General features: G+C 44.0%; 1 protein-coding gene across 1 annotated transcript in view; it reads left to right on the plus strand.

The window, feature by feature from the left end:
* The window catches only part of Mthl1 (adhesion G-protein coupled receptor methuselah-like 1), a 239,277-nt gene extending 228,464 nt beyond the window's left edge, over nt 1-10,813 (plus strand). Inside the window, exon 7 of the mRNA XM_078189317.1 lies at nt 9,655-10,813. Coding sequence (XP_078045443.1) covers nt 9,655-9,988 — 334 coding nt within the window. The 3' untranslated portion in view covers nt 9,989-10,813. The remainder of the gene's footprint in view (nt 1-9,654) is intronic.
* The last annotated feature ends 5,705 nt before the right edge of the window (nt 10,814-16,518 follow it).

The following is a 16,518-nucleotide window of genomic DNA, read 5'->3' on the forward strand; positions in this document are numbered from 1 at the left end:
ATTTTCCATTCGTTCGCCGGGTCCCTCCGCGGCACCTTTACTCCCTCGTCCCCCGCGCGAAATTGATATTGACGATCTCAATTTGCGATTCTCTTTCGGTCCGAACCTCCACCGTTTCCCCCTCGTCCTCCCTCTCCGTCGTTCTTCACCGTGTTCCGCGTCTGCGTTCCTCCTCGTTTCCATACCGCACCGGCCCCGGAATACCGCCGCCATAATGGCGGATACAGATTCTCTGCAGCGAGCGTTCGTTTCCTCCCCCGGCTTTCTACCCCACGCGTAATTTCGGCAGGCTCTTTTTCATCTGGTCCCGATGCTGATACGAATAGTCGCGAACGAACCGTGGGATGGAGAGCGAAAGCCGATGAAAAAATTACGGTAGCGGCCGCGTGTCGGGCCATTTGTCGATCGTTTTTGAGCTACATGCTCGAGGACATTCGTGTCCACGCGGAACGCGTGTAGGTGCTTTCCGCGGATTTGCATTTTTATTATTACAATTCGAAACCTCTTCTAGATGTAACGCCGTTTATTTGCGGTTTAGCTACATTCTCGAACGTCGTGTATTTTTATCTTTTTGCTGATAATGTGTCATGTAACTCGCTACATGATTATTATTTAAATACCACAGGATACTTGTTTAAATACTTAAAAACTAATAACCTAAGGATCTTAGCTTGTTGATCATTTTATTCCCATCACAGGACTCTACACATTATGGATCAATAAAATATTAATGTTTACCTCGGTTTTAACGTTGACATTTTTTTTAATCAATACAACGATGCTATCAATAACTGACTCTCAACGGTATAATATATTTAAGCGAAGTCCAATAATCCCTTTTCAAATAAGCAACAAAAATATTTGATCCCATACTATGACACGATATCGAAACATTTTATGCAGCGTTGTGTTTACGAGTTAGAGTATTAAAAAAGAAGTAATTCTCACGGAGATTTATTTATCCAGGATCGAAGTGTTGTTTCGTTCGACTCCGATGCATCGCGATTTCAACGGGCCCGTTCTTTCCACGTTCCTCGAATCCGCGTGAACGAGTTTAGATTTTTTCGATGCCGCCGTACGGAATCTTCGGGCACCGGGATTTCGAAAGAATTTCGCGGCCATTGTACCGGCGATAGTTCTCCCGAGCGCACGCGCTCGCACGGGTGCCGACTGGAAATACGAAACGGTCCTCGGTTGAAGGATAAGACGAGGGTCAGACTGTTTTTCAAAAGACGCGCGAGAGACGGCCGGTATACTCGGCGGAGTCGAACGGAGAGCGCGTTAGAAACGAGCGCGGTAGGATCTTTTTTCAGGGTGCACAAATAAATACGGCACGCAAAAATAGAAATTGTTTCCGATCTCTGTCAAGGTTGATCCGCGGATCTATGTGTGTTAACGCGATGTTTTTTCCTACTCTACACGGTGTGTTCTCGAAACCGATCGCGAGACACTTTCTTCGAAACCGGTTCCGCAAAGCTTTCCGTTCGGTGAACGGTTCGTCGAGCAGAAGGAAACGGCGACGATTCAATTAGCAGAGGTTGAGGCGGATTAAACGCGCTTTTTAGATAAATCAATAAATAAAATATCTATCGTCTGCTTCGCGGTGGGGATGCCTCGAGGACGATGAACTTATCTCTCCAGTTTATAAAACGCGACGAACGCGTGCGTCTTTAAGTTATTAGTACTGATTTTATTTATGCATATTTTATGCATTTGTAGCAAGAATGGATAGATAAAATATGAAGTAGTGAAGAGATTAAGATAAACTATGAACGTTGATTTCAAATCGTTAAAATTATTTAAGAACAAAAATACGTTGCTCTTAGCTCGAATATATTGCAACTAATTCGGACATTTCTTTATTTTGCATAAAAATCGCAGCCTAGTTATTAGTTTGGGCTACTTTCTTTAATCTGAAGGATAATTAGCTCGTTTAGTGAATAAATAAATAATAAAAATAATCAAGTCACTGGAGCTCAAACAAGAACAAAAATGCACATTACAATTCCGATTCCTCAAATAATATACAACGGTCCACCGATTTCTTTACAAGAAATTTCTTTACACCGTAAAATTTCTATGTCGTCCAAACACATATAATTAGGCCTATCGTTAATCTGCAACGACACAAGTGGCATACAGTTCCAAGGTTCGGCAACCGAAAGCTCGCCATTCGTTCGCGACTGTTACGCCGGTCTTGGTTTAAAAGTTGCAGCATCGTCCGCGAAAATAAACGCGCCGCGAATAAAGCGGGACCCGGCTCAAAGGGACCCCTTTTGAGTTATGCCCGGTCCAGAGGCGACAAGGTTGAACGCGATAAAACACGCGCTATAACCGTCATGCGGCACGGTGCCGTGTCCCGCGAGATGCAGTCGCGGACTCCGCGCGGGCGTTTCCGCTCCTCTCGAGGCTCCCGCGGATCGTAAACCCGTGTTTTCGTTGGCTTCGGGGATGCTTCTGGCTGGGTCGAACGGTGGCCGGAAGTCATATCGAAAATCATCTCGCTCGCTAACATTGTTATTGCAGCGGAACATCGATTATCCGAGTACAGGATCCGCGTGTTTACAGAACCGTAAAAATCCTTCTCGCGACTGCCGACGTAACGCCGGTGCTTCGGCCGATGTAACAAACGGCGATTGGATATCTTATAGGAACCTTCGTTCACTTCCGTTTGCAGTTCTTTAACGTTTCTTTCGAAATCGGAGAACGACGGTCGAGAATCTCTTTTCGCGCGATAACGATCTGTGTTCGAAAAGTGTTTAATACGTTAACCCCTTGCACTATAATAACGAGTCAGACTCGTGGTGAAGATTTTATGCAAGATTTACTTAATATGAATATTATTAATTTCTTCTACATCGAGGTAAAAATAAATTCTTCTGTTATCAAAAGTCTAGGAATTAAGTTAAGTAAAGATAATACAGGAAACAAAAATTGTCTGGTTCTATCAGGAAAATGATTAAGTACGAATAAGTGCTAATTATCACAGCATAAAAGGAGCAATAGTGCAACTATTTCTCCGATCTTTTAATTTACAGCAGTTTACATTACAAGAATTACAAAGAACGAAATCGTAATATAACATTTGGTATTATATTAATGAAATAAAATTATTTGAGTACCTCAGTAGTGTACTGTAAGTTCGAAACAAATTACTAAATGATGCTACTTATTTGTTTGTCACGAGCGATACTTTTCACTTACTAATATCGCTAAGAATTTATATAAATGATCGCAATTTTAAATGGTTATTTACGACTAGTACAAACAGCTTCCTCAAGCATCTTTAAACGGTACAATAACATTATCTTAATTCTTCACTAATCCTCTATCAAATTTAAGCGTTCTACATTCTAAAAATGTTTCGTTGAGTAAGCAGAGAATTAAATAATGCGACGTAGAAGAAAAAGGTAATTTTTCTATAAATTTTAGCTGAAAATATAGAGATACAGAAACGGAAAAATGAATTATAGTAATCGATAACTGGAACCCTACCTTAGTCTGTTTCAAAGTCATGGCTGCATAACGATGCGAACGCAATCGTTAATCCCCGTTCAGACGAGGCACGGTCAGCGTCTCCGATTACATTTTCAATAGCCTGCTCTTGCCTGCTCTTGCCTGTTCGGTGGGAACAATCGATTCCGGATAATGCCCGAACATTGATTCGATATAAATATCGGAGAGTCCGCGTAACTTAATCTTCGCGAGTACACAGCGTCGCGGAAATCGAACGCAAGCGTAGTCGCCGAGCCAACAAGCTTTTTCGCCGATTTCGCTGTCTAGACAAAACGCTCGCCATTAAATAAGTATCCGTCGCATTATATCGGGAGTAACAAGCGATCGGTGGGCGATATATCGACGACTGTCAGCGGCGCGGTTCCCCTTCCCAATCATTTTTTACCCCCTCTTCCGTTATTAATGCCGCCGATATTTCCGGTCTCGGCAGACACTAACAATCCGCGTCCACCCTTCTGTCTTGTTACGTCAATTAACTCGTCCCTGGATTCGCGGGCGTTCCTCTTTTTTTCTCCCCCGAGCGGAGTGGCATTAATTTGAAGCATCGAATAAAAATACAAGCGGAGCGTCTGCCGCGAATGATCTGCAGCCTCGCCGCGAAACGTTCCCATTGGTCGGTTGCACCTCGGCGACGATCCTCCACTCGCGTCTACTCGTTTTTCTATCGGCGGACGTCGACTATTTTCCGCAGAGCAACTCGAGGCTCGAAGATTGAGCAGACGAGATCGAGTAAGTCGACGCTGCTGTTTAAATTCAAATCTCGCCGACCCTCGCGCCGCCTAAGCTCCCACCCCACACCGCGACGCGAGGAAACCGAGTTTTCAATATTCTTCCGCACGAAAAGGGGCGTCAGAAATGTCTGAAATGAAGTTTCGGCGATGCGAACAGGCTGGTTAATTAATCCGAACGTTTTTCGGAGGAGCTTCGTGAGGATCGAATTCAAGCAGCTTTCAATCTTCTTCGAGCGATCTCTTTATTTACCCTTTGCACTCGAGCCGTCACTCTGATGCGACGCTAAAAATTGCTGCGATAGTTTCAAAAGAATGTTCGCATTATTAACCCTTTGGCTACGGCAGACTTTGGCACGGCCGTAGTTTTTCGTTAGACATGCATTTCTGAGGAAGTATATTAAAAATATTTAAAATATTGAATTCTGTTACATTAAAGCAATATTACTTGAAGTGAAGAATAGTATTAAGATTTTTTACAATATATAACATAAATATTGCACAATATATAATTAATCAAATTTAATAATAAACGGGGTGGAAATTTGATCTTGACGCCTATTGGCGCCTACAGTACCGGGAAGCCAACATGTGTCCGACGCCAATAGGCGCCAACAGTAGTCAAAGGGTTAATGTGCCTGCATTCGATAAATTGTCAGACAATAGAACACTCCTGTAAGTAAACTCGTTTAATTTTACATGTATCGAATAGAAACAATCGTATCAAATGGAAATAGTATAAGCTAAAATAAATCTCTGCATTTGGGAAATAAAATGGTCTAGATTGCAAAGGGTTGACACTGGGAGGGCTGTATTTATATTTTCGCATTTGTACTATCGACAATGATCTGTCGATCTTTATGCGAAATAAATATTCTCTGCAGCAATTGCAAGAGATAGAATCTGAATACCAAATTCGCTATTTCTTTAACTGTTTTAATACATTGAAAATAATACGTCGATATTTTTACGTTCTTTTATCTTTTCTACGGTTTTAAATTGCAACTTTCTCAGCTTTACTCAGTAATTTTTCAGAACATATTTATTGAGATATTTCTTGCAGCCTTCCTATTCTCCCTGACGTTACAGGAAATTATTGCATTTATTTATCTGTGAAATAAATAATAAAATTCTGTGAAATAAATGAAATATTCCAAATAGTTAATCAAATACTCCAAGTCGAAAAAGCCTTGCGAGAGTTAATTACGATTCCCGTCGCATTGATCAGGCTGCTCCATCGTCGCCAATCGGGTTCATCCTTGTCCAACTGATTCGCGCGCGTATCGCATCGAGGATGCTTCGATCCGAGCTGTCCCGGTATGACGATGATGAATTTTTCAGGGGGTTTCATTCTTTCATCCGAATGGTAGCCGGTCGACCGCGGGATTATTCGGTCGTATAAAAACCGGATCAATAATAAAACAGGCGAGAGTCGGTCGACTCCGCGGTTTAATCGCCGGGACCAATATTTCCATTAGTTCGTTGCCGGTTTGCGGGGCACCCGGCTGCGTTGTTTGATTTTCGATTTTACACGGTCGTACCGCGACGGCATAATATCGTCGCGCGCGCGTATATCCGGCCGGCAACGACACGTGTTCGACCGTGTGCGAATAGAATCAAGCGGCGGCGATTTCGAGGGCGGGCAGGGGGGTTGTTGGCGCCGTTCGCGGGCCAGTTTCGGTTAAAAGATGGTTTACACCGGATCGTGTAAAATCGAAGCGGCGGCGTTCGCGGAATAACAACAGGGGCAAACCGTTACACAACAACGGTTCCGCCGGCAACAATCCCCCGCGTCCGGCCGAAAATCCGTCCCTCCGCGGGTACGTTTCGCCTGCTCTATTATGCCAACGGTCGATCGCCAGACGCGCGTAATAGCACGGTCAAACTTTACGCGGCGTACGTCCGACTCCGCTGATTTGACTTTCATAATCCGAACCCAACCCCGTCGTGCCGCGCTATATTTAGGGAGACCGAATCACTTTCGAACTTCTACGAGCACCGGGATCTCGCGGTCCCGTCGGATTTTCCACGGACGTTGCCGAGGATCAGCCGGAACACCGACGAGATACGCTTTCGGACCTTTTCGGATCACACGCGCGATTCGGGATTATTTATTCCTTGACCGCTTTGCGCGAACATGCTAAAGATATCCTGCTCAGAGTGCCGGGTCATTTTACAATGGCTTTGGAAATTTGGGATTTGTGCCATTTAAAGCAAACGTGGTGATAGTGAATTCTTTACTGGGTCGATTCAACGTTATGTATTAACCCTTATCGTTTCAACTGACAGTAATGCTGCCAAGCTTAAGCCAGCGTTCTGTAAATTTCTTGGAGCGATAAGGATTAAATCATATTTGATCGAATGATTTATTGGAACTTTTTTGGTTACTTCAAGTTCAAGCTTAAAAGTGGCTTGCATGAAAGTGTTGTAATAATCATCTATGTTATCACATTTTTTAGAAATTTTAATTCTTACTTTGTCATTAATGAATTTTTTTAATTTCTGTTATCAATGACTCAGCTGAGAACATGGTAGCATTCGTCTTCAAAGGGTTGAATCTTTGTATTACAGAATTATTTCGTACCTAATTAACGCTAGAACTATTTAGCCAGTCAAAATGGCTAATTTCTATTGTTTTCTTTTACAATAGTATTGAAACATTTCTGTAAACAATTTTTAGATGTATATTTAAATAAAGATATAATATAATAGAAATCATACGAAGTTTACATAAATCCGATTTTATTATTATTATTATTATAAAACCATCTACGTTAGGTTATGTCAGGTTATGACAATCAAATTCAAAGTCGCGAGTTGGGGAGCGGTTTTTTAGTGGGCAAGAATTCCACATTAGTCGCGTTTAAGACTTCGTAGTTCTAGCGTTAAAATCCAGTACTCAAAGTGGAGAAATTTAGAGGAATTTTTTGCTTTCGCGTTTTATCAATACTCGTTGTTCCAGTGTATCGATTGTATTTTGCACTTTTATAGCAGTATTAATAATTTCAAGTCTCTCACTGTGGTCCGGCAACTGTAGATTACACAATACAGTATTAATGGTCTAGCAAATGCACGGTCTATTAGAAATATACATGAAACAATTTGTGGACCGGATGGATAAACCACGTTGTTACCATTTCATGGGTTGATAGTCAACAAAGAAACACCGTGCTTGACATTAGGTTTACGATTATTGAGATTGCGATGGTGAATTCGTAAAGAATTTATTCAATGAATTAAACAAATACGACGATAAAAATCGCTAAAGTTTCCACGATTTGCGCGAAGTAACCACGTGGTAATATTCCACGTGGACTCATTTTATGCCTATTTTAGAAAATACCCCGTAAGCAGTGTTGTAATTAGAATGTAAATTTTATGCATTTATGGAAAAACTTAGTACACGTAATTTAACCTTTTAGGTACGGCGCGCCACTATAGTGGCTTTACTCAATTGTTTCATTATTTATTAAAGCAAACAATTAAAGTGAAAGTGTGTATATACAATACATTAAGAAAAGAATATATATTATTAATACTATATATAGATATACGGAAAAATATATATATTAAGAGAAAAAGGTAATTTAATTACGAAAAACTTTATCTGCGCAAAATCCTGCCGTACCTAAAAGGTTAAAATAGTAAAGAGATTAAAAGAAGCTAGGAATGTTAATGTTCGAATTTTACCTCACTAAAATTATTAAAGAAAGGAACCAAATCGTGCTTCGTTCCTACGCCCTGCGATCGACAGAGGCAATTTCTATTTTTCATAAAAATCCACGGTCTACTTACAATCGACCACGTATAAATGAGACTCGCATAAAGAAGACGCCCTGTAAATTAAAGTACACGGTTGTTATTTTTACGAAGAAATATAAAATACTTGCGTTGAATGGCCTGCGTAAACCCTTCTCGGTTGATAGCGGCTTTAAGCATCTGAAATAGGACGGGCAGGTTTCCCATAATCGCGTACTCGAGCGAACTTTCCCCGACCTGTCTACTGACAGGTGCTATTACCGAGCGGTGTGCGAGATTGATTGACGGGTTTCCTACTCTAAAGACGGATAATTACGGAGTCGTCGGGCGCGTCTATCGCGTCGCGTAAAAAGTTTCCGCGGTTCGCTGGCATAACAGAGTGAATCGTTAAAGAGGCTCCCGGCTCGAGGAAAGAAGAAGTGTGTTGTTCCTCGGGCACGGCACAGGGGTGGGAAATAAGCGAGTGTCGCGTGGAGCGCACGGGGAAATGATGGAAGGTAGACCGGAGGGCCCGGCGTAACCTTCATAACGCCATAATTTCCCGACACACGACACCGTAACGGGTCGCGAATGTTCTGCCGGAACGTATTAATAATGCTTTGACTTCGACCACAATGCGATGCATACATTACGCGGGCGGCGCAACGTGTCATGCCGAACAAACGGATACGTTTGCGGGGCTGATTTATGCCTGTCGTAATTGAACGCTCTGCTAATTGAATCGGGGCCCGGTTTTTCGAGCCGGAAATTCGTCGCGCTGCCTCGCCGCACGACCCCGCTCGCGGTGCACTCGATAATGCGCGAATCAAACTGGAACAGGTGCGCTTCTCGTTGGGAAAATAATGCGGGGACAGTCGACGGCTCTTGTTATCCGGAGCCGAGCAATGAAAAATTCATGCGGTACCTAGACGAGTCTTGGTAGCGTTTTCATTTTATTCGGATGTAATTAATCAATCGGCGATGCGATGCCTTCGTCCACGCATTTAGCCATCGTCTAGATATTTAAGGCAACTGATCTGCAAAGCGATTGGCTGGATGAATATTTTGAGGTTGTTGCATCGCTTTACAAAAACGAGTATAACTCGTAAAATATCGGACAGTTGAATTCAATTGTATGAGGATTTAAGATACATTTATGACTTATTTATTGAATATGTTTCTTACTTACGGCAAATACTATTTTTATAAACTAATGTAAGGCAAATGTACTGGTTGAGGCCACGTTAAAGATTTATAAAAATTTAGTGCAGGTTTGAATAAATTATTCTATATCAACACTTTTAGTTTTGATATCTAGCTTGCAATAGGATAACAAAATGATTCAAAATAAGTTCCAATAAAAACTAATTAACCTATGAAAATTTTATACAAAATTCATAATTAGAAAAGATAAATTTACTTAATTGGCATGACCACTAATTGTAAACCAACAAATTAATCCTCAACCATCTTTTACCTAGCCGAGTTTAAATAAACAGTACTAAACCATAAAACTTGTATAGATTCTATTCGAGATGCACCCAGCCAAGATAATCAACGCCAATCTGAAACCGCGAAATCAATGCCACGGTTTTCTCACGACGTCCTCCGCGCGTCTTACCACCCGCAGTTACGATCGGACGGTGAACAGTAATAATTAATTTGCTTTCAGAGCCGCATTAGGCCGGGTGTGCATGAAGCTGGTGGTGGTGATGGGCGTCACCTGGGTGGCCGACGTGGTCTCGTGGGTAGTCGGCGGACCGCAGTACATCTGGTACTTCACGGACCTGATAAACGCCTTCCAGGGCGTGTTGATCTTCGTGGTGGTTGGCTGCCAGCCGCAAGTGAGGGCCGCGCTGAAGAGGCTGTTCAACAGGAACCCGAGGACGAACGCCGGAAGACAGGGCAACGGGCTGAGCACGACCAGCCACGGGATGCCCAGCATGGGGGACAGCGTCACCCAGAACCCGAGCACCAAGACTGCCCCGTTGGAGACCATCTGCTAAGAGAAGACTTTTCCGCATCGTCGGGAGCAGTGGTCTTCTCTCGAGATCCGCGCGCAGGAAGCTCTACGTCTCCCGCGGAACCAAGCCTGCGCGGCCTATCGTCAACAAACAATCGGACCGACGGGATCCAGAGAGAGGACGACCGCGGAGCTGGTTCGCTGCGAGAGTAACGTCTGCTCCGAGCCAGACGCGGAAGTTGCTCCGGCGCTCGGAGACCGGAAGAGGCACACAGTATACGAAGCGGTTCGAGCGCGGACCGCGAACGCGCGCAGGGGTCGCGACGATAGGTCGAGGCAGCCGGGACTTTCAGTTTCCAATCCGGCTGTCATCGGATCCGAACAATACAGGCCCGCGCCGCGCTTCGATCGGCGATGCTAGATAGCCGGCCGGCGAACGGCTTCGAGGGTCGGCGACCTCGGGACCGTGAACTCCGACGCTGTTTGGTAGACGCCGGTTTACGGGCAGTGAGCTTTATCTTGCGAAGAGTCAGAATTTGTTGCAGACTGAACTTACACTTGCGGTAACAATCCAGAGGCGGAATCTCTTAGAAGCGTCGGACCTAAACGGCTGTTCCGTTTTAATAGTTTCCGGAATTATCGAAGAGAAAATTAGAAAAACAGAGAGAATATTAACACTAGAACTACCGATTTCTTATCGCTACTAATGTTTATTGTTTTGTAAGATTAAGACTGGGTTTATTCGAACCTCGTATGTTTTATATTATACTTTAATAAATAACTAAAAATTTCTCTTAGAAACATTGTTACAGCTTCACGAATTATAAAAAAAAAATCTATTTTTCCTGATTGCGTAGTTCTAGCGTTAATGATGTGTATTGTGTGCATTTTAATAAGAGAACGTTTATCGAATAATGAGGAGACGTGTAAGCCGTTTTTTAGACTGAGCAAAGAACAAGTCAATTTTATCTTAACTCTTATCAGCGATCATTTTTCGACATTTTTACACGAAGACGTTGAAACAAACCGCAATGCGTTCGCATAACGTAGACGCAACATTTGCTTACAAGAAAGGGAAAGCATTGTTTCCCGTTTGAATCGGTATGAACGCGTCTGACTCATATAGGAAATCCCGCCTCTACGGATGTTACGTTCACCTCAGTACCGATCAATCGGTGTCCAGTGGCATTACGACAATCACTTCTGAACGCCGGTCACCGGTGAGCCCCCCGTAGCAATTCGCTTGCGGAGGGTTCCCGGTTCCGGGCCACTTTTCGAACGGCTCCGAGCGCGCGCGCGCTGGCGCGCCTCGGGTTCGCCGATGGCTCCTCCGTCGCGCCGAGGTCGTCGACCTTGACGACAGAAGTCCCCGCGAAGAATGTGTCGCCGCGAGAGTCGCAGCAGACGACCGTTCGTCCCCGTGGACCCGGCCGCGGGGAATGCGACACGCCGCCGAGAGAGCCTGTCACGTTGAATAGTTCATTGTCACGGCTGAACACAATAGGAGCGCGGAGAAAACAACGCGGTGCGACAAATATTCATAGAGACACTCGGTTCGACTCCCACGGGGACCAGGTTCTTTTTTTCTCCCCGTTCCTCGGGTTCGAACGCCGAATTCCCCAGCGCCCGTTCCCCCCAGTCTCTTCGACCGGTGCCGGCCGCGAACCCGAAGAAGTCCGAGCCGCGCGCGGCGTGACGCGGGTGTGAAACCGGCGTCGCGACCGGCCGCCTTGTCGATCGGTTATTTATAAACGGGAGGACTAATGAGACGACGCGTGCCCGATACGAGACGCTACTTTGTTCGAACGTTATTAATAAACGGCGCCAGCCGAGGCCGGGCCTCGTTCGGGCCGGGCATTTCTCGTCCCGCGTCGTTAAAGATTAGACTGCGGATCTTTATGCGAAATAAAAATGTCTTCGTCTCTCGTGTCGAAGAGAGTTCAGATAAAAAGTATTTCTTCTTTAACGGTGTTGCTACAGTGGAAGCAATGTTTCGGTATTTTTAAATTCTTCTTTTTGGTCTGTTCCGCGCTTCGTTCATCCACATTTGATACGATCGCATGAAATCCGCGGTCTGGTAACGGTCATTCAACCTGCCACTATTCAAGCTGCGATATTCTCTTTCGCTTGACGTTTTACTCTACGACTCGACCCGTCCAGGTCGGAGTCGGTCTTCGGGGTCGTCGAACGACGCTCGGTTCGTTCGGGGAAGTCGATTTTTAACCTGTTGACCGGGAGCTGACTCGTTAGCTTCTCGTTCCAGTATGTCATTTCCTTCGCGAAGCGATTAGGTAGACTGCGGATTTTCAACGAAATTGTGAGAACATACTGTTGGAACAAAATTGAATTGGTGAAACAGAAAAATCCTATTGGGAAATCAATTTCATTGTCCTGTGTATTATGACCTGCGCTCTAATATCCAGACCGCGGTTTGGATTATTCACAAAAATATCAATGAAAAAAGAAACAGTGAAACATTAGATGAATTTAATACATTATTCCTATTTGTTGCAAGTGGTAAAAGAATAAATAAAATTATTTACATTTGCCACCTGTAATCGATAGGGCAATCTCGTAAGATCTGATTTCGCTTTTAAAATCCGCAGTCTACTAATTTATCGGTTTGCAAGTAACTGGAATACGAAGAACAGAACTCCGTAACATATTGTATTAACACCAGAACTACCAGTCAATGTAACTAGTTTATAACATTTCCAATAGAGCTTTTGATATTATAAAAATCTTTCTAGGTGAAATTTATGGACGAACTTCATCGTCCAAGCACATATTATCATAAAACTCGCTGAGCTAAATCCAATCGTTGTTATAAAACGATGTAGATTGCTCTCGTTAACATCTCGGTAATTCTAGTGTTAATAACACGTTAGGTCTCGACAGGTTAACGGGTCTATTAGAAGACTCGCGACAAGTAAAGCGTCGATCGCGAATTACAAAATCGACCGAACGAATCGTGAGCCGGATGAGATCGGCTCGCTCCCATTAGTCCTTCCAGAATTCGATATCCCGGACGACCTTGACCCCCGTAGCGAGGCGCTGGGGAAAAGCGTGATTCCACGGTGTCTACTTTCGGTCGGCGGCTTCATTATTCATCGGGCGCGCTCGAAGCCGCGAGCGATCGCGCTTCAATTTTCTTTAGCATAAATTTGCATCGACGGAGTCGCCGCGCGCGTCGGCCGCGATCGTGGGGGAATCCTCGGCATTAGCATGCGCGGCGTCAGCGGTTTTACACCGGCGGACCTCGACATCGATCGGCCCTATCGATCACTCGTTAAACAGCCCGATTCCGGCACTTTCTCCGGGCGGGGGCTCATCGCCTGTAATCCATTCATGGTTTTATCGGCGTGTCCCCGACTTCTTGCGCGATCGCGTCCTTTCCCGGCCGGCGTTCCATCACCGCGCAGCCGTCCCGAGGAACACCGCGGGGACAAGTATATCCCGCTCACTGCCAAGCATCGATTTCGATACACACTGAAGACTCGAGAACAATTAGCAGGGAGAGTTGGTTTCGCAATAGCCACTCGACGAGACTTGGCGATCGCGCGCCGTCTATTCTGTACTCGGGACCGAAACCAAGCTCCTTTCTTTCTTCGGTATCATTTCTTTATTTTATGGAAACGATCGGGAACCGTTTATGTTGTTTTACAAACGACGATTAGATTGCACTGGCTGGTTCAATCTCCTCAAGGCGGACCTTTTTACGAGTAGAGACAGAGACATGAATTTTAGTTTTTCCGTTTCGAGCAGCGTGAAATGACGATCACGGCTGCGGTACTGAATCGACTTCACGCGTTTATGGTTATAATAGAAAACACGAAATCGATCGTGCTTGCGCGCTCGCGCGCGCGCGAAGAGAAATTCAGTTTGATTTAATAGCGGTTTCGTTGGCGTCGCGTAAACGTCCGCGAGTCTTATCGTTCGCCTTGAAGGGATCGTTATTTTTCTGTTTCGTTTTCGAAGGGGTGCTCGAACCTCGGGTACAGAATCTTCAGCGGAAGCACAACGAAGCAACATCGTATACGATTTCGCGAACCGTGTTTTTTTTTTCTACTTTTCATACCGCAGATTTTCGAGATTTTACACAGAGGAGACACGTTGATCTGATGCAAAAAAAGAAAAAGAAACGTCCCTCGCTGGCCACGTTATTTCGTCCGCGATTCGTCGATGGGGCGAGAGTCCGTTGCTGTATCGTTTCATTTCGTTTCCCACCGTCCCCCCCCCCCCCCCCCCCCCCCCCTCAACGACGCTTCTGTTCGTTCCAACTGTTACGTGAGTCACGCATCCACGACGCGACATGCACGTAGGTAGGTCAGGGCATAATCGACTCGAACTCGTGACAATACACTCTAGGAATTCAATGCCTTCGGAAATGCCTTCCAAATGTGGTGTTCAACGTGCCGAATTGTATACAATGGGGGAACCAGACGACGGAGAACAGCCGAAATCTCCTCTCGGTTCTACCGCGTTCAGCGCGTGCGGCCGCGCGAGATTACCATTTCTCTCTACGCCGCGATATCCGGCCTGTAACTTCCGGTGACGTTCGCCAACAGTCTAGTCCGCCTTATAGGAGAGAATTACCATGAATTGGGTACTCTTATTTACAGGACATGATAACATAGAAAGTAAACGATCTATTTAATTCTAGTTTCGAACGTTTGAAAAATCATTTCTTTTATTAGCAGAGTGCAAAGTGCCGATAAGTTACGCTTACACGTTTACTTGTTTCACTATTATTTTTTTTTTTTTTAAGTGCATTGTCTCCTATTCGATTAGTTGTATTCAATGGGACAGTCTAACAAACTAAAATAATCTTGGCATTAATCCTGTAAGTAATGATCTCAAATTACATAAACCTCTCTATTCGCATGTCACATTTAGTATTCTATTGCGAGGAATAATCCTTTCAGTAAAAAGAAAAAAGATTAAGAAAATTTTCTGAATGGAAATATCTTGAAGAATATTCTAAAAATTAATGACGTCATAAGCCAAAAGTTGTCTCAATTGCTTTGCGAATATGTTTTTGTTTACCAATTACGTGTGGGTAGATATGTAGAGTATAATTACAAAATAAGTATAATTTTATTTCGAAAAGATTCGTAATTTTTAAGTTAATGATAATGGTAGTTCTCTCCTACACCGTCAACCCTCTGAACTGCATCCACCCCGCAATGTTACACTCGTCGCAATTTATACAAAAATACTGTTTGCCTTCGATTTTGAATACGTTCCCCGTCGTGGCTGCCATTTCCGGTACCATTTTCATGACCGACGTCCTCCGCGTCGACAAAACAATGCACAATGACGTGTTCGGCTATCTCGAAAGTCCTTCTTGCAGCGTAGCTGCTTAATTTTAGGCAATGCAAATACAAATGCATCGACTGTTGGACAGTACTTTAAAGTAATGGAGTCTTTGGGACGACCTAGTAATTTATTGCCAATTTTGAACAAGTGTACCTTTTCTATCGTCTTTTATACTTTTATACGAACACCCTCGTGTGTCCCTAACTTTGTATCCTGTTCTTTCCGACAAACTAACGCAGCGATCAAATTCTAACCCTTTGCACTCGAATATATGTATTTTCTAAACTTATCTTCATTCGATACGTACTATGATAACCCCATTTACCCATACAACCCTCACGATTCTAATTCCTTTATAGATTTATAGGTTTATAGATATCTTGCACTATAATAACGAGTCAGAGTCGTGACTAACATTTTACACACAATTTAATAAATATGACTGTCAATCTTCCAGATCGAAATCAAATTTGTATCTTCTATCATCACAATCTCAAAGTGAAAGTAAACTAAAATCCTCTCGTCTCATCAAAGAAATTATTAAGGGCAAAGAAGTGTTGATCAACGACGCAGTTTTGAAAGAAATCATAGTGCAAGTGGTTAATAACTTTCTAAACTAATATTAAAATAAAATAAAATTACTTTCCAAAAATAATTCAGCAATCTTCAACGATGACTTATAGTCACCATTCGAGTGCAAATAGTTAACAGATAGGCGAGTAGCCGAACATGTAAACTCAACGAAGATGAAAGTATGAAATTAACACGTCAGGCGAGGGCTGAGGATCGATATCCCTCGGAAGCAGCTTTACATTTTTAATTGAAAACCGACTCGACGGGGAGCGTGTGAACCGTCAGAAATTCCGTGAAATCGCCGGATCCCTCGAAGAAAGCGATTTTTGACGGCACTTTGTAGACGACTGTCCCGGCGAGTAACAAGTTCGGAGTTGAACGAGCCCTCGAGGAGTTAATTAATCACGGTAGCTCATCGATGGGGTCACGTTCGAGTCACTCGAGACCCGGCACCATCGTCGTCGTCGTCGTCGTCGTCGTCGCGAACTTTGAAAATAGCTCCGGCTCGGATAAAAACGCGGCGGTAGGAGGAATCGTGTGTATCGATTCCCGGATCGAATCTCACGGCGAACGTGATCGGAAGCGAGCAGCGATCGCATGCACCGCATAAAACCTCTACGTAGAGTTAGTACACCGCGCTCGTATTTTGCCATTCGTCAGGCAACACGTGCGCGGTCTTTG

This window comes from Augochlora pura, chromosome 8 (genome assembly GCF_028453695.1).
Source record: "Augochlora pura isolate Apur16 chromosome 8, APUR_v2.2.1, whole genome shotgun sequence".
In the NCBI taxonomy this organism is placed as follows: domain Eukaryota; kingdom Metazoa; phylum Arthropoda; class Insecta; order Hymenoptera; family Halictidae; genus Augochlora; species Augochlora pura.